The sequence below is a fragment of the Biomphalaria glabrata genome, chromosome 10, assembly GCF_947242115.1.
Source record: "Biomphalaria glabrata chromosome 10, xgBioGlab47.1, whole genome shotgun sequence".
Taxonomy (NCBI): domain Eukaryota; kingdom Metazoa; phylum Mollusca; class Gastropoda; family Planorbidae; genus Biomphalaria; species Biomphalaria glabrata.
In genome coordinates, this window is record NC_074720.1 from 17,035,291 (window position 1) to 17,059,727 (window position 24,437).

A 24,437-nucleotide genomic window follows, 5' to 3' on the forward strand; every position below is an offset into this window, starting at 1 on the left:
ATTTTTAAATATTGACACACTTGGTCTATATATTCAAGGACCTCTATGTTCTACTAGGTGACCTTAACACTGCTATACAAATAAGGATGTGGAACTCAAAGGAATCAAGTAAACAAACAAACACGACTTCTGTTGCGTCGTGCCCTATTTGTACTGCGAGGTGAGCACATGTGTGTGGTACTGTTAAAACAAATAGATCTGGGTTTTATAGAGGATTAAATTAGTTTGTCACTTTTCCTCTTATTTGTTTTTTCTATTGTGTTCTCATAAGGCATTCCTGTTATATATATATATATATATATATATATATATATAGCCTATATATATATATATATATATATATATATATATAATATATAATATATTGTCATCCAGGGGGCTCAGGACTTTGCACTGGGGTTTTATGCCCCCTCGTATGGCTGGTAAGACCTATGTGAGCCCGGAATGTTCGGCTGCACACTGGGCAGGTTATTCCAGCTGGAGCTAGTGTTATTGGCCTTACTTTTCTTCTCTGGCGTTTTTCTTCTGCCAGCGTTGTTCTCTTTTCCTCAGCAACCTGTGAGCCAGTTTTCACAGCGCGACGCCATGATGCTCTGTCATGTGCCTCTGTCTCCCAGGTGAGAGTCTATGCTGAACGCCTTCAGAGAAGCTTTGAGGGTGTCCCTGAAGCGCTTCCTTTGACCACCTTGCGAGCGCTTTCCTTCGTTGGTCACACAAGAGTCGTTAGGGGCTATATTAGCTAATATTATTAATCCTCCGCAATGGAAGGGGTGGAATTTTGGGACTGATTCTTTGTTTTGATTCTGTTTATTTTAGGTGATTTTAAATGTTAAATCATCACTTGTCCCAGCGCAGCCAAGGGGGTTTTGAGTTTAAAATCCCCATCCAGGGGGTTTTGAGGTAAAAAAAAACAACAACCTCTTCTATAAAATGACAAATAATGCAAACGACAGTCACCGAATTCCACGAGCGTAGCCAATGGGCATTTTGAGTTTAAAACCCCCACCTTTTTTTTTTACCATAAAATCCCCTCTTCAATATCAGACTATAGCGGAGAGGACTCAGCATATCCACAAAACTGAAAGTCTACAGTGCTGTAGTCCTCCCGTCACTCCTACATGCATCAGAGTCCTGGACCCTATATTCCCGCCACACCAAAAAGCTAACTCAAGAAAACATTAAGAAACTGGAACAAACACAAAATAGAGCAGTGAGATTTATAACAAACGAATATTCACATTTGACTAGAGTAACACCATTAGTAAAATCACTAAATTTAGAAAGCCTTCAGGACAGAAGACTCAAAAGTAAAGTAGCAATTATACATAAAACACTGAACCATAATCTTCAAATACAAAAACAAAATTTAATAAAATACTCTGAAAGACACAAAGATAAAGGCACATTCCTCGTCCCATATGCTAGGACAAATTTGTACAAATACTCCTTCTTCCCTAGTGCTATTAGAGCATGGAATGGGCTGCCTGAGCTAGCCAGGAAAACCAGTGACTTGGCAGAATTTAAGTCATTGGTTAATATGCATGACTAAATGCATGACGCATAGGACGTAATCATCTTCTTTTTTGAAGTAACGTCTGTATTATATAAGATAAGATAAGAAGGTTACAAATTTCTGCCAGTCGCCATAATGGGCACCATTAATAAAGTGCAGTAAATAGGAGATGTGGTTTTTGAACTATTTTTTCAATAGCAGGATATTGCACTGTAGATACCTCAGAATATGCATTTTTAAAAAAAAATATTGGACATAGTGCTAGTGGGGAGAGCGCTCCCCCAGGCCCCCTGGCTGGCAAGGGCGAGGTGTCTACAGATAAACGCCTTCCAAAAGAATGAAGGGTTGAAATGAAATAAAGATTTATATATATATATATATATATACACACACACATACATATATGACCCGGGAGGGGGGAGAAAAAAATCTCCACCCTCCCCCGAAAAAAATCCTGACTACGCCCATGGTACACAAACATAAAATACATATATCTAGTAATATATACATATTCGATACCCATTTGAACCAAATATTTTATTTTATTTAATTTTTGAAAAAAAATATTTTATTATATTTTAAGTTTCATAACGGATGTTTTTCTTTTTACTTTTGTTATATAAACAGTCACTTGCCTATAAATCAAGATCTCAAAGAAGGTAATAATTACCTATGCACTTGCCAAAACTGTGGACATCACTTTAAATTTCGTGCGGTTGGAAACATGAAGAGTTCAATTACTTTTTCAGTTAATGGAAAATCGTACACAGGTAGACTGCTAGATCTATTAAAGACATTAGATCTTTAGAATTTATTCTCTCTTATCGAGATCTAAATATAGTATATATAATATAGCTCTATTTATCTAGACTAGTAGTAGTAGAGTCTAGATTTGATGATTAGATCAACTTCAAGATCAAATTTACTAAATTAGCGAAACAAATAATTAGATTATTATTGATAGATCAATAGATCTTTATAATCTACTTGTGGTTATATTGTGGTTATAGTAATTTAACAATAATTCTGCACCTTGCTATCACACAACGCCACACAATAGTACTTCAACACTGGCCCACTGCCGATAATAAACTCCTACTCCTACAATCTACAATAAACAATGTTGAATGTAAATCTTGATAATCCCATAGTGACCCATAGGCATAACTAACTAAACCAGTCTTTAGTGGACAAGGTCTTATCTGAAAGCCAGTGTGGTTTCAGAGCCGGTAAAGGTACATCTGACATGATAATTGCGACAACTACAAGAAAAACCTGTACGCTGCCTTTGTGGGCCTCACCAAGGCGTTCTAATTGGTCAGTCACGATGGTTTGTGGAGGATTTTGGCTAGTGTGGGATGCCCACCTACGTTCCTATCCATTCTCAAGCAGTTTCATGTGGGACAAAGAGGCCAGATCAGACACAATGGTGCCCTTACTGATCACTTCCTAATAGAAAATGGCGTGAAGCAGGGCTGTGTACTTGCCCCTACTGTACTCTATTCGCTATCTTCTTTGGCGTGGGGTTAGGGTTAGGGGTTATGCTGGTTCAAATCGATTGCATGAAGGCATCTACAACCGGTTTCGTTCTGACGACAATGTGTTCAATCTCTGGCGTCTACTGTCCCATACAAGAACAAAGGAGATGATCATAACGGAGCTTCTCTATGCTGATGATTGCGCCCTGCTAGCTCACAATGAACATGACCTCCAGAACGCGGTAAACGAATTTGCATACGCTGCCGCCTCTTTCGGCGTATCTATAAACCTTGGGAAAACAGAAGTCATGTTCCAGAAGTCACCCAATGAAACATACTCAGCCCCAAGGATCACAGTAAACGGACAGCCCCTTAACGTGGTAGACCACTTCACATAATATCTAGGTAGTATAGTGTCAAATGACGCCTCACTTTTAAGGGAAGTTGATAACCGTCTGGCCAGGGCTAGTAGCGCTTTTGGACGCCTTCAGGCGAGAGTTTGGAAGAACAAATCTGCCTCAACCCTTCTATATGGCTCTGAGACATGGACACTATATAAAAAACAACTAAGACTTCTTGAGCGCTTTCACCAAAGATGCTTGCGCTCCATCATGGACATATGGTGGCAGGACCGCACTACAAACAGCGATGTCCTTGTGAACGGCGGTATGGACAGTATAGAGTGACTTCTTATGGTCCGACAGCTACACTGGGCAGGGCATGTATCCTGTATGGGAGACGAACGTATGCCAAAGGCAGTCTTTTTTGGTGAGCTAAAAGGTGGTCGACCTAATAGAGGCGCCCCACGGAAACGCTTCAAAGACCAGCTTAGACGTCAACTTTCTTTGGCTGACATAGAAGAGATCACCTGGCTGCATGCGGCGTCGGAATGAGACAGCTGGAGGTCATACACGAAGGCAGTGGGATACACATTTGAGACCAAAAGAAAATCTGCTGCCGAGTACAAATGCAGACGACGAAAAGAAAATCTAAATCGACCACCTGGTTATGCTTGCCCTGGATGTGGCAAAATATGTAGGTCACAGCTGGGGCTGCGCAGCCATGAGAAATACTGTATTTCTCACTATTCTTCGGACTCGAAGACAAGCCTTATATATAATCTACTATTCTTCTTCTATTCTTATATTGCAATTAATTATCTTATCTTTGATAAAAGTACTTTTATATAGATCTATGTAGATCAATATTAAAGACCTAGAGCTACTACTTTAAAAAAATAGATAATTAGATCTAGATCTGGTTCTAGATTCTAGATCTAGACTCTTAGTTTTTTTCTACGACGACTACGTCCTACACATTTCTTCATTATATGACAATCTAGTCAATAAGTCATGCATGTTAATCAAACAATGACTAAACTTTGCTAAGTCATTGGTTTTCTTGTCTGATTCAGGCAGCCCATTCATCCTATGACTCTAAACTCTAATCATACTTAGTATGATACTAGAACTAGACTAATGCCTGGCAATTAGGAAGAAGGAGCACTTTTAAGAATTTTTTCTAGCATTAGTAATAAGAAATGTACTTCTATCTTTCAATTTCTTTGTGTCTTGAGTATTTCATTCTAAGGTTTTGTTTTTCTATTTCACTTTTTAAATTATAGTTTAGTGTTTTATGTAGGGGCCTATGTATTATAGTCTAGCCACTTTACTTTTAATTATTCTGTCCTGAAGTGTCTCTAACTAAGTTTAGTGATTTTACTAATGATTTTGCTCTAATCAAATTGGGGATATTCATTTGTTATAAATCTCAGTGCTCTATTTTGTATTTGTTCTAGTTTCTTAATGTTTTCTTCAGTTGAGAGATCCCAAACAGAGGATGCTTATTCTATTATTGGCCTGACTAAAGTTAAATAGCATTGTAGTTTTATGTTCTTGTTTGATTTGTAAAAATTTCTTTTAATAAACCCTAATGTTCTGCTTGATTTTTAAATAATTTCATCAATATTAAGGTTATATGATGACTTCATTTATTATTGCACCTAGATATTTTTAGTTTTTAGACTGTGTGACTGGTTTACCACAAATAAGATTTCTAAAGTGGAATTTATTTTAGTTTTTTTTTGTTACTCTTAATAACTGACATTTTTCTGGGTGGAAAGACACACTTCAATTTGATTCCCATTTCTGTAATTCTTCTAATTCTTTTTGTAAAATTTCAGTATCTTGTGTTGTTTTTTATTGTTCTAGATATATATATTATGCAATCGCCTGCAAGTAATCTGTCTTTTGTTCCTGAACTAATGCAATTTGGTAGATCATTTATGTAAACAGAAGTGGGCCTAAGACTGTTCCTCGAGGTACATCTGAGTTTATTATTATTGGTGTTGATTTGGAGCCATTTGTTAATATTATTACAGCACTTATATTGACACAAATATAGATCTAGATGCTTTTTTCTTTTCCACAGTTGGTAATGAATATGATCCTGCCACTTCTTTGCTTGAGTTTCTTAGAAAAACTGGCATCTCTGTTGGCACAAAGGGGTGCTGTTTTGAAGGAGGATGTGGTGTCTGTCTTGTTACTGTCAAAATTATTGATCCTGTGACTGGCAATGACAGGACCTTTAGCATCAACTCAGTAAGTAGACCAAAGTAAATTTTGCATACTTCATTTGTGAAAGCATTCACTGTTTAATGCAAACACCTCACAAAACATTGTAAACTAAAATAATTTATTAATGTTAACTTTAGAAAGTAATGACAAGACCTAGACCTCCCATCTTACAATGTTAAGAAGAAGTCTGAGCAAACAAGATGATCTTGAGATGATTAGCATGTAGTATCAGTTGACGGGCTGTTTATTAAAATCTTTTCTACAAAAGATCAAAATTAAGATATTTGCACACACACCAGATGTCTGGTGAATTTTTATTAACAGTCATTAAACTAGGTAGGATGAGAGAATTAAATAATGAAACAAACTCACAAATATAAGAAAAGTAAACTTAATTCCACTAATTTCTGTTATCCTTAATTTTAAAGTATTAGTTATATAAGGTCAACACTACATTAGGTAGAGATAAGTTAGAAGGAATAAATCAGAAAACAAAAATCGTTTCAAAAGATCTTACTACTTTGTCAAATGGTAATGAAATTTGGGGGCATTTTATTTTACACCACTTCACTAATGCACAGTGTCAAGGAAACTCAACTTGCAAACATTTTTCATTGACAGTGTTGCCTGCAATTATATACCTGTGATGGTCTTGAGGTGACCACAGTGGAAGGTCTGGGCAATACATCTGTAGGCCTCCATCCAATTCAAGATCGTATAGCTAAATACAATGGGGTACAGTGTGGCTATTGCACTCCTGGACAGGTCATGAATATGTATGGGTAAGTCTGAATCATTATGTTATCAAGGAAACATTTCTATTACTTCCACACACTCTTGAACTGCAGGATACTCTTAGACTCCAGGATTCTATTAGAATCTGTTTACTGAAAATTTAATTTTTCATTATATTCTACTTTTCTATGTTCCTACAGACCTTGCTATCGAAGGAGAAGATGATTTAAGGGTAATCTGTTTCTATGGCATATAGTTAATAGTAAATAACATCTTTTTCTTTTCCCAACTAATGTTGCATACCTCTTTGATTTAAATCATTAAAAAAAAAATCTCAAAAACCCAGTATTCGTTGGGATTCAAACTCATGATACTTTAGTTCATAAGCAAAGAGCTTTAATACATTCTGTTGAAAATACCTTTTTGCTTTATTTATTTAAAAAACAAACAAACAACTACTTTACATTCGATTCACCACGAAAAAAAAGTAATATTTTGAAAGTATTTTTTTACTTTGCCAGAGAACAATGTTTTCTTAACTATAAAGCTGATTCTATTTTAGAAGTTATAAAATTCAGAAAAAAAATGCATCATATAATGCTTTATTCCAACAGTCCATCTTACGTAGTCATATAATTATTGATTCGTCCAATAAATTTGTACAGACTTTTGCAGAACAACCCCAGGCCTACAAAGAAGGAAATTGAAGATGCATTTGATTCAACTATCTGCAGGTGTACAGGTACATGTTGTCAAATTATACTTGTTGCTACATTTAATCATCACTACCATTGCACTAGTTCCATATCCTTGAAGTGATTGCATGTTATTTAAATGTGTTCATTACAGGCTACCGCCCAATATTAGATGCTATGAAGTCCTTTGCAGTTGACTCAGATATAAAAGATGTGATTGATATTGAGGTTAGTTTATCTATCAACATAATGAGAAATAAAAAAAAAAAAAGTAAAACTTGTATTTTATTTATTAAAGTAGTCTAACTTCTAGTCCATTTTTAATCTCCACTCTTAGTCTTAAGCACAGAGTGAGGTTATATATACACACATCTTGAAGGTCTATTTTTTAAAATCTTATATTAAGTCACTGGGTCTGTCTGGTACTATTTTTGTACACATTTTTAGTCCCACACCCATTTTCAGATCTAGTTAAAACTTGACAATTATTGGTTGTTCCTAACGAAACATGAGACATGATATTGAAAAAGGGAAATAAAAGCTACTCATTGAGAGTTAAGGCTGTGTATGTGAAGCTGTTTCCCTTTTTATATTTTGTGCACATTATTTCTCCCACTTCTCATTCTGGGGTCAAGTTGAAATTTTGTATAATTATTCATAGTTGATGACCATTTATAAATCAATCAAGAAATTAACCAATTAGCTAATCAGTCTAATTCATTTTGTTTTTATATAGAAAAAAGGAGCTTATTCCTTTAGTATTGAGGTATATGGCTGTGATTTTTGTGATTATTTCCATTAAATAAGCTTTGTTTAAAAAAAATATATATTTGACTTTGAAGTCGAAATATATTTACAGTAGAGTATAACTTTTACATGTGATGCATTTAGATGTTATTTTTAAGAAAGTATTTATCTTATTCCCTTGTCCTAATATATATTTTTGTTTATGTTTATGGAATTAACAAATTATGCTTCTCTGATGACAGTGTTTTTGAACTATAGGGACTTCTGTCTTACAAGGACTTAAAAGCTAATCATTATGTACCTTCTCTAAGCCAAAAATTTCCTGACATTGATCAGTAGCTTCAATTTATGGTAAACAATTTTGTCTCAAGCTTCTACATTGTTTGGGCTTACAAAAATATGTCATTACTGAATGTATCAAGGCAGCATAGTATCAATGATATATCAACATATCTTTAACATACCTTTCACCTCTTAGTATATGTTTCATGACGAAAATCAGCACTAGCCAAATTTACTCCTTGAGAGTAACCCTACACTGAAAGAGTTAAATAAGACTATTTGTTTTTTTTAATTCTATGTTTGTTGGAAAAGCCAGATGGTCAGTGAGCTGTAAACTAAAAGTATTTTCTTAACAACCAGGTTCAAACTCACAACTTTTGTCATAAAAAGTTTCTTTGGTTAAAATTTTGCATTATTTTGTTTATGCTACAGGAACTTGAAGGAAAAGTTTGTAAAAAAACAGGCCAGGCCTGTAAGGGCAGCTGCAAGAGCGAGAAACATGTAGGCTGTGGACAGAAGGCAGTCCAGGCTGAAAGACCTGTCCACATTGTTGGGGATCGCTCTCAATGGTTTAAACCTCTCACTTTGACTGAGTTGTTGACGCAGATAAAGCAATACTCAAACTCTAATTATAGGCTTGTCTTTGGAAATACTGGATTTGGTAAGTGTAAAAAATAAAGCACATGGTTAATGGTACATTGTCTCGTTTTCCTTTTCAAGTACATAATTTGTTAAATTTAAAAAAATGATACATTTGTTAAAAATTTTTAAATACAAGTTATGAATAAAAAATTTTTAAATTAAAATTGTAAATTATATAGCATCTTTAGTCGTAAAGAAACTTAAATAAAAAATTAAAAAAAGGATAAGGAAATAAATAAAGCAATTAATTTGAAGGTAAAATATTTCTTTTCTGTTTTCTTATGCCCTTTTTTTTCTTCATTGACATATTATATTTGAATACTAAACATTTAAATTCCTTTTTTTGAAGGTGTTTATGGAGAAGTTGGGCCATGGAATTACAGCATTCTAATAGATTTAAGGGGAGTTAAGGAGTTGTACTCATTTGATGTAAGAAAGTTAAAACATTACTAATGTTAGAAAAGATTTATCATTACTAGTGTTAGCTTAAGTATTGAGGTATATGGTTAGCTTAAGCCAGGATTTTACTGCGTACTTCTCTTCATGTAATGTCTGTAATTTACAGTATAAGATAAGAAGAAAAAGCTTCATTAGTAGATGTCTATATGTTTTTTATTAGCTTCTGTTTAAAAGTATTTCTCCACTTAAGTTAATTTTCTGATCAATATATAATTTTTTTTAAATCCAGGTAAGTCCAACAGACCACATTACACTGGGATCAAACTGGACACTGACTAATGTGAAAGAGTTCCTGGCTAAAAATACTGATCCAAGTCTTCCTTATGCTCAAACATTTGTGGATCATTTAAACCTAACTGCTTCAAACAGTATACGTAACGTAGGTTATATTATTATTTTTTTAAAGTTCATTTGTTTTTATATTTTTGTTGCACAATAGTTTTATTTGTAAGGAACTTTAATGACTATTATTATTTATTTAAAAAAGTGCTCAGTTGCTAAGTCACAGATTTAGAATTTGAGGTGGAGACCTTTACACTTGATTCTAAGCTTTATAATCCTGTTATTGAAACTTTCTGAACATAATACTTTTTCCTGCTTGTTTTTGAAGCTTGGAACCTGGGCTGGTAACCTGGCTTTAAAACATCTCCACCCTGAGTTTCCTTCAGATGTTTTTACTATGTTTGAAACTGTGGGAGCCAAACTGAATATTGGTAATTTATATTAGATACACATTTAGGACCTAGACTCATGTTAAAAGCTATCACCATAATAGGGAAGTAAAAAAACACCTAAAAAGCTTATAAAATAAAGCACTGTAACTATAGTGAAGGAAAGGATCACACATTTCCTTTTCCACCATTTTGTTGTTGTTGATAAGACTAGCTCAATCTTTATTAGGGTACACCACCAAACAAAATCTGAACTATTGATTGCTGTTACAATGTCTGTTTCCACACTTTTATTTAAGGAGGCTTTTTGATCATACTCTGTGGGCTCTACTTCTTTTGATTAGTGCAATGCCTTTCATGACCTTGATGAGCTACGTGCATCTATCATCTGCACACTCAAATCTTTTTTCTAATGTGTATATTTTTGTTTTGTATGAATAATTTAACTCCATTTTGCATTTATTGTCAAACATTAGAAAGACTAAATTGAGATATAAATTTCATTTTTTGTTTCCTCAGCTGACGGGGATGGAACTACACAAATTTATTCCTTGCAAGGTTTCATGGATTTAGATTTGCAAGGGAAAGTCATTGTTTCTGTGGTACTTCCAAAGTTCACATCACCAGCCAATGTTGCTATCAGAACATTGAAGACTTCACACCGACTTCAGGTTACCTTTTTTTTTTTTTTTTTTTTATAAACAAACTTTGAAGAAGTTTTAATTTCAGTTTGTAAAAATGTGGTTGTGAATTGGTAGACAGCTTGGCTGATTGATATTGTCTTAAGGTTAGTCATTGAGATGCTTTTTGAGGACTAAATATATATTTGATTGATATTGTCTTAAGGTTAGTCATTGGGATGCTTTTTGAGGACTAAATATATATTTGATTGATATTGTCTTAAGGTTAGTCATTGGGATGCTTTTTGAGGACTAAATATATATTTGATTGATATTGTCTTAAGGTTAGTCATTGGGATGCTTTTTGAGGACTAAATATATATTTGATTGATATTGTCTTAAGGTTAGTCATTGGGATGCTTTTTGAGGACTAAATATATATTGTATCTGTTGCTTCAAAAATTGAATAATTTGTTTAAATGTTTTGTTATTTTTAAAATAAACATACCTACTTCATAATTCTATGTTGTTTTTTTCCAGCAAAGTGCAGCTTATGTAACTTGCGGTTTTAATTTCGTCTGTGATGAAACAAACAATTACTTGGTGAAAACTCAACCCTCCATCGTGATTCAAGGTGTTAATAGAAGTTTGGTGAGTTCTTCTACAGATCTAAGTGTTTTGTCTCCATAATATTATAGTATTTATTAAAATTTTAGCATTATTGTTTGTTTGTTTGCTTTTTGTACTGTAAATATTAACCAAAATTCATTCCAGATTCATGCTGTGCAAACTGAAGCATTTTTGACCAATAAACAGTTGGGAGATCCTTCTGTTTTAAAAGGTTTTTATTTGATTTTTTTAAAATAAGTGTATAGAACTCTTAAAAATCAGCTCATACTTTTTGCTATCAGATTTGTGACTTTAGATAATTTTGTACCTAGTGTATAAAAATGACATTGTTGTACTTTATAAAATTACATGACATTTAATGGGACCATCTAAATCTGATATCTGGTCAGGCCAAAAGTAAAAAAAAAATTTTTTTTTTAAATATTTCCTTATTGAGGAAATCTTATTGGGTGTAGTAGATATAAAAAAAAATAGTTAACTTATCTGAATCTATTTAAAAATTAATCTGATGTAATATTGAATTTATAATAGATTTTATATAATTTTCATATCTGCTGGTCATATGACCAAGAAACTTGTAAATGAGTTTTATTTAGAAAACTATGTCCAAGTACATTTTCATTTTATATTTTTTAGATGCCATAAACACTTTATCTGGTGAACTTGTTCCTGATTCAAGTCCACTGACTGCAAGTGCTACATATCGTAAAAGTCTTGCCATTGGACACTTCTACAAGGTAACTACATGAAAACTAAGCTGTTACAATGTTCACAGAATTGTGTAACTTTTAAATATACCGGTAGTTGTTTACTTTTGCTGTTCTTGACTTTGTGTATACCTTGTTCAGATTTCTTTCCTACTCTTATCTTTACGACAATCTGAAATAGAAATGTTTTGATTCAACTTTTTATTGAGCTGTTCATCCCTGCAATTGAATTTGTTTATTCTGCCAACAGTTTGTGCTTGGACTGTGTAAGAGTAAATGCAATGTGAAATATGTCAGTGGAGGACCAAACCTGGACAGGCCGTTGATGACCTCAAGCCAACAGTTTGGAACTGATGATCCCAGTGTTTACCCAGCAACAAAGCCTCTCATTAAGTTTATTGCTGGCAATCTAGTAAGACATGACCAAGGTGTTCTCACTTACTAAAGCTAACATTGTATTAGGACAAGCCATTCTCAAAACTCTAATCATTTTAAACTGGGAGTTAAATGGGAGTTAATGTGGCAGAATGGTTAACTTTTGACCTACTGAACTAAAAGGTTTTCAGGTTTGAATTCCTGTGAATGTCTCTGAGACTAACCAGCTCTTACAAGTACTTGAAATTTGTGTACTTGAAATTTGTGAGAGAAAGTACAATTGGTTGGTTGTTTTGCTTGACTCAGGAAATCATTGTTAACTGTTAGCCATTGCTTACAGCACAGCAGCCAAAAGCTGATAAGATGAAGAAAAACTGTTATTCATAGAAAAAGGTGAACTTAATATCAGTCTTATTTCTTCACTTTTTTTCCCTTCTAGAGCACTGTCCAGAAATTGTGTTTTTTTTTGTTTATCTATCAAAGTCAATCATTTTAACAGGAAGATCTAAATAATAATTCATTATAATTGTATATATTTTATGGCACACTTTTATATAAATATATTTTGGACACATTTTTATATATTTTATAACAGTTTTTTATGTTTTTTTGAAAAATTTTTTTGATACACTTTCATTTTTTTGACACTTTTATATATTTTATAACATTTTAAAAAAATATTTTATACTTTTACATTGTTTTTGAGAGATGACAATAAATATCCATTAAAATACTACACATTAGGTGATGACATTTTAAAATGAAAGCATTGTTGGATTATCTTGTAGTATTACATACCAATCTAAAAAAATGTAAAAAAGAAAAAAAAAATCAGACTCAATGATTAAAGTCATATATGGCTGCTTGATCAAGCGGTATGTCCACTGGATTGTCGTTCGTTTGTCTCGATGGTCCCACTGCCACCCCCTGTCATCCTGGGGGAGGTTTGGACTAAGATGTAGATTATCTTCAACTCTGAAGGAACATCTGAAACGTATAAAACATTTTACAAACATAACATCATTTTTATTATCCAAGTTTTTTTTTTCCTATGATTATTGTGCTGGCTACATGATACTCTCATTAAATGTGACCACAGAAACTTATTAACTTTACTAGGTTTTAAAGAATACTTGATTTATGTCTTCATAATTCAAGTTACTATTTTGATATGAAAACTATTTATGGGTTTTGTTTGTTAAATATAAATCACTTGCCTATAGAATATTTGTTTTAGCATACAATTTCCTCAGACATCTGGAGAAGCCAAGTTTGTCAGTGACACCCCAATACTTAACAATCAACTATATGCTGCCCCAGTATTGAGCACGCAAGGGAATGCCAAAATTCAAAGCATTGATCCATCAGTTGCTTTGGTTAGTATTTCTTAAATTGGTCATTCTAAAACCAAATCATTTATCTATCTTTATTGTTAGTACTTCCTACTTTGATCTTATCTTATCTTATATAATACAGACGTTACTTCAAAAAAGAAGATGATTACGTCCTATGCGTCATGCATTTAGTCATGCATATTAACCAATGACTTCCTACTTTGATGTTCCCATAATATCATTAAACTGTCTTTTGCTTTTGGTTAGTACATCCTATGTTGGTGTTCTCATAAAATCATTCTTCACTCAGTTGCTTTTGGTTAGTACTTTCTGTATTGGTTGGAGAGCAGTGTTATATAAATAAAAGAATAATACATTGGTAGAATACACAATATATGGTGCTCATGGGAAGTAATTAATACAAGAAATTAAACTCACTATTTCTTACATTTCCATTCAGTATTTTGTGTATTTCTTGGTTTTGTTAGAGATTTGAACCATATAAAATTGATAGGATGTTAGGTAACCCAAAAATTGTATTATTTTATTTGTTTTTTATATTAAACTGTGATGGAGTGACTTGTTTATTTGTTTTAGCATTTTGAAAATATTTTTTTTGGATAACAATTTAGATCATATTTTGTGAATACAATTTGACAATATAGCTTAGTCCCCTGCAAACATAGATAGACTCAAAATTTAAAATGATGTGTATTTCATAACCCATGTTTGATAATGTTCACATTAACTTGAAATCTATATTTTTTTAAAGCAAATCCCTGGTGTAGTAAGATTTATTCAAGCCTCAGACATCCCTGGAGAGAACAACTGGAGACCAAAACAGTTGAATGAACCTGGTGCTGTACAGGAGGTAGGAAATTATTTTTAGTCTAATGAGTTTTTTCGTTTAAACGTATAGGAAGTGTATAGCTGTATTATATTGCAAATGAAAGGCATTAATGATTAAAATAACAAGAAATTGTAAATGCAATATGTAAAATATATATCTATAATTTCATAAAAGTATTTTCTTCTTTTCATTCATCAAAAAAAGTATCATGTTCTAGCCATATATCATACAATTTTACTTCTTAAGCCACAGACTTATTAATTAATTTCACTATAATGACAATCATTTTTTAAGGTAATAAATTAGAATATATGCTTGCAAAAAAAAATAATTTCAAAAAAATTCCTGATATAAAGAAATGTCAAGTAATTACTGAAGACATTGTTGATTTATCTAGTCTTTAAACAAGATAGGGACAGCAGAAAATTTTACATTTTCAAAATATTTCTACAGCTGTTAAGTTCAAGCCAGATTCTTTATGCTGGGCAGCCAATTGGAATACTAGTAGCTGGTAATTTCTTAAACTTTTATATCAGTTATGATTAAGTCCACATTAAGTTATAGGCTCCTTTTCCTGGAGGTGTTTTATTTAAAAAAGACAGCTTCTAAAGCCACAGTGAAACTCACTGTAGACCAAACAGGCATTTTATTCTTAAACACATAATTGCACTATTTTACCGGTCTGCTTTTTCATGTTGCAAGAATATTTGTTGATAAGTAGCTGAATACTATCAACCACTTTTACATTTAAGTTAATCCACCAAAAGAAGCCAATCATTGTGAACTTATTGCTTTGAACTATTGTCACTTCCTGAGACTTGCTCAGACACTTTTTAAAATGCTTCAAAGTTGTCAACTAAGGTAAATAAAAGTTAGAAATAGAAGAGCTTAAAGATGTGATTCTGCAGTGCTGAAAAGTACACACACACACAGATCTAATCTCCAGTAACTTGAAGAAACTACACTAGCTTATCAACACTTCCTTTAGTCTGTCTGTACACCGGATACACTAAGAAGCTGGCTATTTTTAGGTTTTCTGCCATGTTTGAAAGTCTCCAGTAGACCCACTACAGACATATATATATATCTTATATAATACAGACGTTACTTCAAAAAAGAAGATGATTATGTCCTACGCGTCATGCATATTAACCAATGACTTAAATTCTGCCAAGCCACTGGTTTTCCTGGCTAGCTCAGGCAACCCATTCCATGCTCTAATAGCACTAGGGAAGAAGGAGTATTTGTACAAATTTGTCCTAGCATATGGGACGAGGAATGTGCCTTTATCTTTGTGTCTTTCAGAGTATTTTATTAAAATATAATGATATATATATTTATATATACACTAAAAAGCTCAATGTCTAGCCTATATCAAGAACAAATAGATCTTAAGTGTATAGTTCATACATTGATGCCTATGACCTGTACCATAGACTTATATATTATATCTAGACTGGAAACCGGAAACTAATTCTTACCTGTCATTGATCCATTCACAGACCTATATATATATATATTTTTATGTACGTAACTCTTTTTCAAGCTCTAATGGAAGTTGCCCCCAGTCAATCTTTTCTGCCTTAGAAAAGTAAAGATCTTTAGTTTTCAAACTTTAGAAATAATGCAAAATCATTTCTTGGATTTTCTTTAGAATGGGCTATTAATCACATAACTATATATTGTCGCTAATATTTGAAACAAAGCCATTTCCCATTAGTTTCCATTGAGATAATGTTTCAAAAATCCTAGAAATAATTCATGTCTGTTGATTTTAATCATCTTATGTACATTTAAATAGATTGATTACCTAGATCTTTCTAGATTATGTATCTAAAAATTGCAAAATAATAATAATGAGACGAGAGTACTCTTATTTTTGATGTTCAATTAGTAGATCTAGATCTATAAACTAACTTATATGTTACATAGATTAGGGTTGAAAAAAAACTTGTTTCAACTTTAAAAAAATTTTCATTACATTTTTTGTAGTGTTAAAAAATCTCTATGTCCAGTCTAGATATAGTATATATAAGTATGTACATTCACGTACATTCTCCTTGTGTATTATATTCTCTGGTGCAGAGGATGAAGTTACAGCTCGAAGTGCATTGTATGGTGTGCAAGTTTCTTACACTGATATCCAGCCTGCTATTACAAGCTTGGAAGAAGCTATCCAAAAAAAATCATTCTTTAAAAAGCTTGATACCATCACTAAAGGAGATGCAGCCAGTAAGTAGGAACTTTTTTTCTCTCTTTTTTTTTTAATGAGATTAGCAAGAAAATGTTTAAACAAGCCAAACATTTTAAGATAGTTTTCATGCTTATTTTTGTACTTTGTGTGTTTAGCTGACATAATGCGTTATATAAACACAGGTGCAATGGCTGCTGCCCCTCACAGAGTTAGTGGAACTGTTCACAGCACTGACCAGTATAATTTTCATCTTGAAAACCAAGCAGCTTTCTGTATCCCGTCAGACACTGGAGGGATGGAGGTCATCACCACCACACAATGGCAGGATGGTACCAGTGAAACAGTTTCGCAGGTTCTTGGAGTCTCTGAATCAAGGCAAAATACACTTTGTTCTTTGACTTGTTTTTACTAAGACTTAGATTAACTTCAAAAATCTATATAGAAACTAGATTACAGTACACTGCATTTATATATTAATTGAGTCCCTTTGGTCACTGCGCTACCAAATGTTCCAAAAAGCAACAGTATTATTTTGCTGAGTTTTAGAAATCTGAAAGAAAAGAGCATAATACATTTTTTTTTAAGTAGCCAAGAATTCCCCCCCCCCCCCCCTCCCCCCAAACCTCCTTGCCAGTGTAAAGACACTTGCCTTGTGTACAGAAAGCAAATATAAATTGCAGGCTACAAGTTTCCTTACCTTATTTATTATTTTCTTCCCTGAGGCGGCCTATGCTGTCCTGTTTGATTATGATCTATTTGTGTCAAAGGCACCAATACTTTTAACATACTTCTGTTAATATTCCTTTACAAAAAAATATAACTGTGCTATATAATAAAGAAATGTTTACAATATTTTGTTTTCACCAACAACAGTGTGACTATTGAGACTCCTAGACTTGGTGGAGCCTTTGGTGGCAAAGTTTTTTACAATATGCCTGTGGCTGGAATGTGTGCAGTTGCTGCTCACCTGACCAGAAGGTTTGTTAGTACCTAGATTTAACAGTTCTCTGTATAATGTGAAAATATTTTTCATGAGAAAGAAAAATGCTAATAGAAGATGTTCTTCAAAAAATTAATTTTAGTAAAATTACAAGTGCAAATCTAGTACCACGAAGTGAAAATAAGTGTGTTTGAATTTCAACTTTTACCAATATGTCTGTAGATTAAAATGGACTAAGAAAATGTTAGTTAAATGAATGACTTATAATATTTCTTTTTTATAGTCCTGTACTGATGAATCTGGATCTACACACCAACATGAGATTTCAAGGCAAAAGGACTTACTATATATATCAATATGAGGTATAAGAAATGTTTCATTCATTTATCAATATGAGGTATAAGAAATGGTTCATACATTTATCAATATGAGGTATAAGAAATGTTTCATTCAGTAGCTCTCTGATATAATTTACATTATGTTATGACCTACTGTTATTGTTATACCAGTTAACAAAGTTTTTACTGGCTGCCTGGTCTTGCAGTATGCATGCTGTTCAGTCATTCTGTCCTCTAGATGGTCCATATGTTAGTAATCAACTAGCATGTGTCTCCAAAATGCATATAAATCATGAACTAGATGAACTAGAAAAAAGACATCTAAAAGTCTTTATCTCTGATAAATAAAAGAATTTTTGAAAATCATAAACAGATTGGTTTTGATGACAATGGCAAAATTTTAGCCATCATTGCCTCAGCATACAGTGATGCAGGGCCAGTTTTTATCAATGCTGATGGGAATGAGTACACACAACTTTGGATTGATAGTGGTAAGTGATGAGCAAGTTACTAGCACATACACTTGATAAAGTGGTTATTTTATTTTCCCCGGCCTCTCAATTAAGTATCACATACTGTCAAAACTAACCAGATTTACTAGCATATTTTGGCATTGAAACTGGAGCTCTTAAATAGTATTTCCTTAGTTTAAATCCTAAAAATTATTGATTTTTTTTTTCATTTCTTTAAATTTTAAAACATTCCCAATTCATCAGTTATAGAATACAAGGCATCTACTTAAGAATGTAAAGTGTTTTTGTTTCAATGCTGTCCCTTTCAACTTGTATATTGTGGGAGTTTGACTTTCTTACCAAATGATGTTTAGATCACCTAACACAGTGCTTCCATAATGTCCCCATCTGTTGTTGATAAAGAGATTGTTGAATTCTATTTGATTTATATTGATGTGTAATGCAAATTCTTTCATTCCTTCTGAAGCTTATTTTTGCCCAAACTGGTCTTGGAGTGTTCAACCTTGTAAAACAAACAAACCAGTTGCAACATCTGTCAGGGCTCCAGGTAAGGACTTCAGAGCTTTCTTTTATTATTTCTTGATCTATATTTATTTATGCATATATTTATTTATTAATGCATATATTTATTTATTTTAACAAAGATAATCTGCAAGAAATATTCTTGTTTACTCACAAGATTTAATAATTATATTTATATAAAACTTTTTGAGAGGGCTACTTACTTAACACTGTACTATGGCAGATCAGTGATTTAATTTCTTCTGTTAATTACAGATATTTATTCAAATAAGAAGATAATTATATAATTCACATATTCTAATTAATGATCCACATGATTCTAATGTCTAATATTATTTTAAAATATCTCCAGGCTCAGCCCCAGCAATATTTGCTATGGAAAATTTCATTGACCATGTTGCTACTTACTTAAAGAAGGATCACCTAGAAGTCAGAAAAGTTAATCTCTTTCAAGAAGGACAGGTATTTTTTAAAATTTTAGTGTATTAAACTATACATTTGTATATAACTGAAGAAGTTTGACTAAACTATTGCTTTGTCTACAGACAACATTGAATGGTATGGTATTAAACAATTGTCTGATTGGCAGTCTGGTAGCCCAGCTGGAAAGTGACATTAATTATGCTGCTAGACTTAAGGCTGTGAATGACTTTAATCAGGTAAATAAATCTTTTTACTTTACTTTGAATTGGGAAAGGTCTTTTAATGCAGTTCATAACATAATAATCTATGCTTATTAACAACAATTTATCTAAGAATTGTTTATTATTTATCAATTGTTGGGTGTTCCTCAAACAGGCCAACCGTTGGAAGAAGAGAGGTCTGCATGTGATGCCAAGTCGCTACAGCTTAGGCTGGAAAGGGATGCCCCACAGTGCCCTAGTGGTCATACACCATGGAGATGCTAGTGTTTCCATTGGACATAGTGGAATAGACATGGGTCAAGGCATCAATACAAAGGTTTGTGATTCCAATAGCACTAACCTAAATGATAATTAATATAGTTAACTGTAATATTGTTTTCATAGAAAATATTTTGATGATTGCATAAGAATGTATCTCAATAGCTTAGTGACCGCTAGGTACCTGACCCCCCCCCCCCTCCAGTTGTTGCAGTCTGCCAAGTTGCCCTTTTTTGGAAGCTTTACAATTACTCCCTTTTGCCAGTCCTCTGGGACTTTTGAAGTTCGCCAACAGAGATTTAAGAGATCAGTCATTCTCTGTCCCAGGCAAAGTTTTCAGCACTGTTTTGTTGAGACGGCTTCAACAGTCTGTAGATGAAAGGCTCAGAGAAGAACAAGCAGGTTTCCGAAGAGGCAGATCATGTACAGAGCAGATTTTCGTTTTACGAAATATCATAGAACAAAGTCTGGAGTATCAACAACGGCTAACGATCAGTTTCGTGGACTTCAAAAAAGCGTTTGATAGTGTCCACCGAGAATCACTATGGAAAATAGTTAGAGAATACGGTATCCTAGAAAAATTCGTCCAGATCCTATGACACCTTTACAGTCAGTCTAGTTGCTGCATTAAAACAGAAGAGGGAACAACAGAGTTTTTTACAATCGAGACAGGTGTGAGACAGGGGTGCATCTTATCTCCCTTCCTTTTCCTCCTAGCCATCGACTACATAATGAGGAGATCAATGAACCAGACTGCCTTTGGTATTCCATGGCATGATCAACTCCGATTGACGGACTTGGACTTTGCTGATGATGTTGCAATACTCGGGGCTACAAATAAATGCATTCAAGAAATGACGGAGAGCCTAAACAGAGAGGCACCCAAAATTGGCCTCCGCATAAACTTGGATAAGACTAAAATTATGCAAGTGGGATATAAGGCAAAGGGTGTCCCCGTCAGACTTGGCGAGTCAAAGCTTGAAGAGCTGGACAAGTTCACGTACCTTGGCAGCATCATAACAAATGATGGAGATGCTTACCATGATGTAGCGTGCCGAATAGGAAAGGCAGGGAGCATTTTCCAAAGGCTGCAGCCTATTTGGACTAGCCAAGCCATTGGACTCGAGACAAAAATACACCTTCTCAACACAATCGTCATTCCAACTGCTACATATGCATGTGAGACGTGGAAGTCATCTGTCAAAATTGAGAATAGACTAAATGTGGCTCAACAGAGATGGCTGAGACGGATTTTGGGAGTCAGTTACACAGACCGGATCTCAAACAAGGAAATCCTATGCTGAACTGGGAGTAGAACACTTGATGAGGTTGTGACTGAGCGTCGCATGAGGTTTGCGGGACATGTTCTACGTCAAAATGAATTACGCACACCAAGAGTTGCGATAACATGGAAGCCAAAACGAGGAAAGCGCAAACAGGGACGTCCTCGTATTACCTGGCGACACACCTTCATGGAGGACCTCAGAACAGTGGACACCAGGTGGGAGGAGGCTTCAGACATTGCCAGTGACAGATCATTATGGAGACAGCTTGCCGCCCAATGCGCCGAACGGCGCGGGAGGACCTAAGAACTAAGAAGGTACCTGACATTAGTTGAGGAAAGTAAAAAAGTTGGTCATTGTGCTGGCCACATGAACATCAGCCAAAGAAACAGCTGAACATTACGTCTTTTGCCCTATAGATCGCAAGGTCTGAACGGAGGGTACATTGTTTAATGTATCCCCTAAAAATGTATCTCTAGGGAAGAGTCTCTTATTTAAGATTATTTTTATGTTTGAGATTAACTGTAGTTATCAATGTTCTATTTTGCACCAGGCAATACAAGTTTGTGCTTATAAATTTGGAATCCCTATGGAGAAAATTAAAATAAAAAAGACTAATTCTTTTGTGAGTGCTAACACAGCTTGGACTGCTGGAACTGTGTCTTCAGAATTAATTTGTGCGGTTAGTTTTTCATTTTTTTGTCATCTTAGTTCTGAAAAGCTTTTTTTTAAATTTAAATTGTATTATATATTTTTATAATTAAATTTTAACTGCACTCAACTTTATTCATCCATACAAGAAATCAAAAGTACATTTTATTTCACTAAATACACATTCATGTAATGTAGACAAAAAATATCATTCAATATGTGTACAGAATTAAATGTTTTATAATATTCTAATTGACATTATGTCACACTGTCCAAATTGAAATTCCAATTCTGAAAACTTCTGTATATATTGAACTGCAAGTTCTTGTAAAAATATACTATGCATTGAATTCTAAGAATACATTTCATACATAATATGTTTATCCACATCGCATTGTGGATCACTTTTAAATGAGATATAACCACCATCTTTGACAGCTATGTGCTTTGACAGCTGTGTGCTTTGACAGCTATGTCATTAGTTGAAAGTGTTTCAGAATCTGAAGCCATCCCAAACTACATAAGAGAGATTTAAACCTTTCTCTCTTTGTGTGCTACTGAATTGGTCCTTGGGCTAGGCAGAATATACATTGTAATCAGATAGGACCTGTAACTTTTCTCCTCAGATAACTCAACACCTATAACAATAAACATTCAATTTTATATTTGTAAAGGGAGACAAATGCTAATTAGCAATGATTGAAGACAATTTACATTTAATATAGCAACAAAATTAGTAATTAAAAACACAAACTCAAATGTTTACAAGTTGTTTATTAAGAAGAAATGTTTTTCAACTTTGAATTGAAATCCAACAATAATAAAAACTCACTTCAGGCCATCATGGAATGTTGTGATACATTGCTGGCTCGCATGGCTCCAGTCAAGGCAAAGCTGGTCAATCCAACATGGGAGGAAATTGTGACACAGTGCTTTAAAGACACTGTAGACCTGACTGCTTCTTATTTGTGAGTTGACATGCTACCTTTGTAGGTATTTTGTCTTCAAAATAAATCATTAGATCATTATAACTTTACAAACATGTTTATCATCCATTGTGTTAGTGTAACTCAATAGAGGTAATAGGTTCCCCTTTCAGACCATGCAGCTTATAGGGCAAATGATGTAAAGGTCATCTATTTCTGTGGCCCATGGTTAACGAGAGTGTCATGTGGCCAGCATAATGACCAACTAATGTCAGGTACCCATTAGAGCTGGGTGGACTCATAGGCATTCTAAAGATCACGAAATTAAAAATCTCTGTCTTCACCAGGATTCAAACCCAGGACTCTCCGGTTTGCAAGCCAAATGCTCTACCACTCTGCCACAGTGCCGACTTATATCCATTAGATGATGCTAAAAAGATTTGTACAAGTTCATCTATATTTTCATTGTAGTACTCAGAAAGACGTTTTTAAGAAAGATTTTCTTTAAGTTTGTAAATTGTAAAAGTTTATCACAGTAAAGCCTTTCAATGTATTTGGCATGCTTTGATGATAACAACATTATGTTGATTACTTTCTTTAGGAACACTACTAATGATAAGTCCAAAGCCTACGACTACAACTGCTGGTGTGCCAGCTGCTCAGAGGTGGAGCTAGATGTTCTGACTGGTCAATATCAAATCACTCAAGTTGACTTTCTATATGACTGTGGCATTAGGTAATTGGTTATTTTCTAAATGTACTAGTAATATTTTAGTTTTGGTAAGTTACAGTCTCTTGGATAGGCACAACAAAAGTTTACTTGACCATTTCTCTACCATTAAGTTTTTTTTACAAAGCTTATCAATCAACTCACTCTATCTGTCTGGTAAAAAATGTGTACACGTTAGTTCTCCCACACCCAATCTCGAATCATGCTGAAATTTAGCACAATTATTTCTTTTATCTGACAACACAAGAATTAATTAAAAAATTAACCAATTATTATATAATTATTGGTAATCTATTATTTTGTTTGGTATCTTGAATAAGGGAAAGAAATGGTACTTGAATGATAAGGTGGTATAAGTAGAATTAGTCCAATTTTTATACTTTGTAGAGTGAAAAGTTTGAAATTAACAATAGATAAGTTTAAAACCTTCTAGTTTCATAAGTAGTTCCCTTGCATAGTGGTTAGTATGTTAGCTTGAGGAGCTGAAGAGGCTTTAGCCCTTGAATTAGAATTCAGGTTGTTCATCTTTTTTTTATAAATGCATTTAAAAAGCGATCACCCAGATACCCCCTTCACCGCTTTCCTTTTTTATTTCTTTTTCCTGATGATCTCTTGATGTGGCTGTGCCATTAAGTTTTTTTTTTTAAAAACATGATTTAGAGAGAAAGTAAATAATGGGATTTAGTAAACAAATCTGAAAAGCATCATATCCAAGTAATTCACTTGTTTCAAATTTCTTTTTTTCTGAGTGTAGCTTGAACCCAGAACTTGATCTTGGTCAGCTGGAAGGTGGTTTCCTCCTTGGCTGTGGTCTATTCCTTCTGGAGGGTATGACATTTGATTCATTGACTGGACGAGCATTAACTGATGGAACTTGGGTAGGCATCAGGTTTAGAAACTATAATATTAAGGCTTGTCTTCTTGTCTGAAGATAAATGAGGAGTGCAGTATTTCATATGGCTATGCAGTGTCCCAGTTGTGACATACATGTCTGAATGAAAGAAATGAAGGATTTCAAAAATATAGAAGAACGATTTAGAAAGAAACAAATATATTTATACATTCTTTACAAAACAAGCAGCATGTTATATGAAAAAAATTGAAAATAATTCTACACACACCAAAATTGTTCCCTGAATCTTCTTTTTTCCCTGCAATGTGGGT

General features: G+C 33.7%; 1 protein-coding gene across 1 annotated transcript in view; it reads left to right on the forward strand.

Annotated features, from left to right (window-relative positions):
* LOC106054458 (uncharacterized) overlaps nucleotides 1–24,437 on the forward strand; it is a 27,766-nt gene continuing 3,329 nt past the window's right edge. Inside the window, exons 1-31 of the mRNA XM_056043846.1 lie at nucleotides 1–160; nucleotides 2,141–2,283; nucleotides 5,422–5,591; nucleotides 6,189–6,349; nucleotides 6,968–7,044; nucleotides 7,152–7,225; nucleotides 8,459–8,687; nucleotides 9,018–9,097; nucleotides 9,357–9,506; nucleotides 9,738–9,840; nucleotides 10,318–10,469; nucleotides 10,959–11,069; nucleotides 11,193–11,259; nucleotides 11,685–11,785; nucleotides 12,006–12,167; nucleotides 13,384–13,506; nucleotides 14,237–14,335; nucleotides 14,768–14,825; nucleotides 16,400–16,546; nucleotides 16,691–16,883; nucleotides 17,382–17,486; nucleotides 17,732–17,810; nucleotides 18,160–18,277; nucleotides 18,726–18,806; nucleotides 19,134–19,243; nucleotides 19,327–19,440; nucleotides 19,580–19,741; nucleotides 21,520–21,648; nucleotides 22,455–22,585; nucleotides 23,145–23,279; nucleotides 24,028–24,151. Of these exons, the coding sequence (XP_055899821.1) occupies nucleotides 87–160; nucleotides 2,141–2,283; nucleotides 5,422–5,591; nucleotides 6,189–6,349; nucleotides 6,968–7,044; nucleotides 7,152–7,225; nucleotides 8,459–8,687; nucleotides 9,018–9,097; nucleotides 9,357–9,506; nucleotides 9,738–9,840; nucleotides 10,318–10,469; nucleotides 10,959–11,069; nucleotides 11,193–11,259; nucleotides 11,685–11,785; nucleotides 12,006–12,167; nucleotides 13,384–13,506; nucleotides 14,237–14,335; nucleotides 14,768–14,825; nucleotides 16,400–16,546; nucleotides 16,691–16,883; nucleotides 17,382–17,486; nucleotides 17,732–17,810; nucleotides 18,160–18,277; nucleotides 18,726–18,806; nucleotides 19,134–19,243; nucleotides 19,327–19,440; nucleotides 19,580–19,741; nucleotides 21,520–21,648; nucleotides 22,455–22,585; nucleotides 23,145–23,279; nucleotides 24,028–24,151 (3,762 nt within the window). The 5' untranslated portion in view covers nucleotides 1–86. The remainder of the gene's footprint in view (nucleotides 161–2,140; nucleotides 2,284–5,421; nucleotides 5,592–6,188; nucleotides 6,350–6,967; nucleotides 7,045–7,151; nucleotides 7,226–8,458; nucleotides 8,688–9,017; nucleotides 9,098–9,356; nucleotides 9,507–9,737; nucleotides 9,841–10,317; nucleotides 10,470–10,958; nucleotides 11,070–11,192; nucleotides 11,260–11,684; nucleotides 11,786–12,005; nucleotides 12,168–13,383; nucleotides 13,507–14,236; nucleotides 14,336–14,767; nucleotides 14,826–16,399; nucleotides 16,547–16,690; nucleotides 16,884–17,381; nucleotides 17,487–17,731; nucleotides 17,811–18,159; nucleotides 18,278–18,725; nucleotides 18,807–19,133; nucleotides 19,244–19,326; nucleotides 19,441–19,579; nucleotides 19,742–21,519; nucleotides 21,649–22,454; nucleotides 22,586–23,144; nucleotides 23,280–24,027; nucleotides 24,152–24,437) is intronic.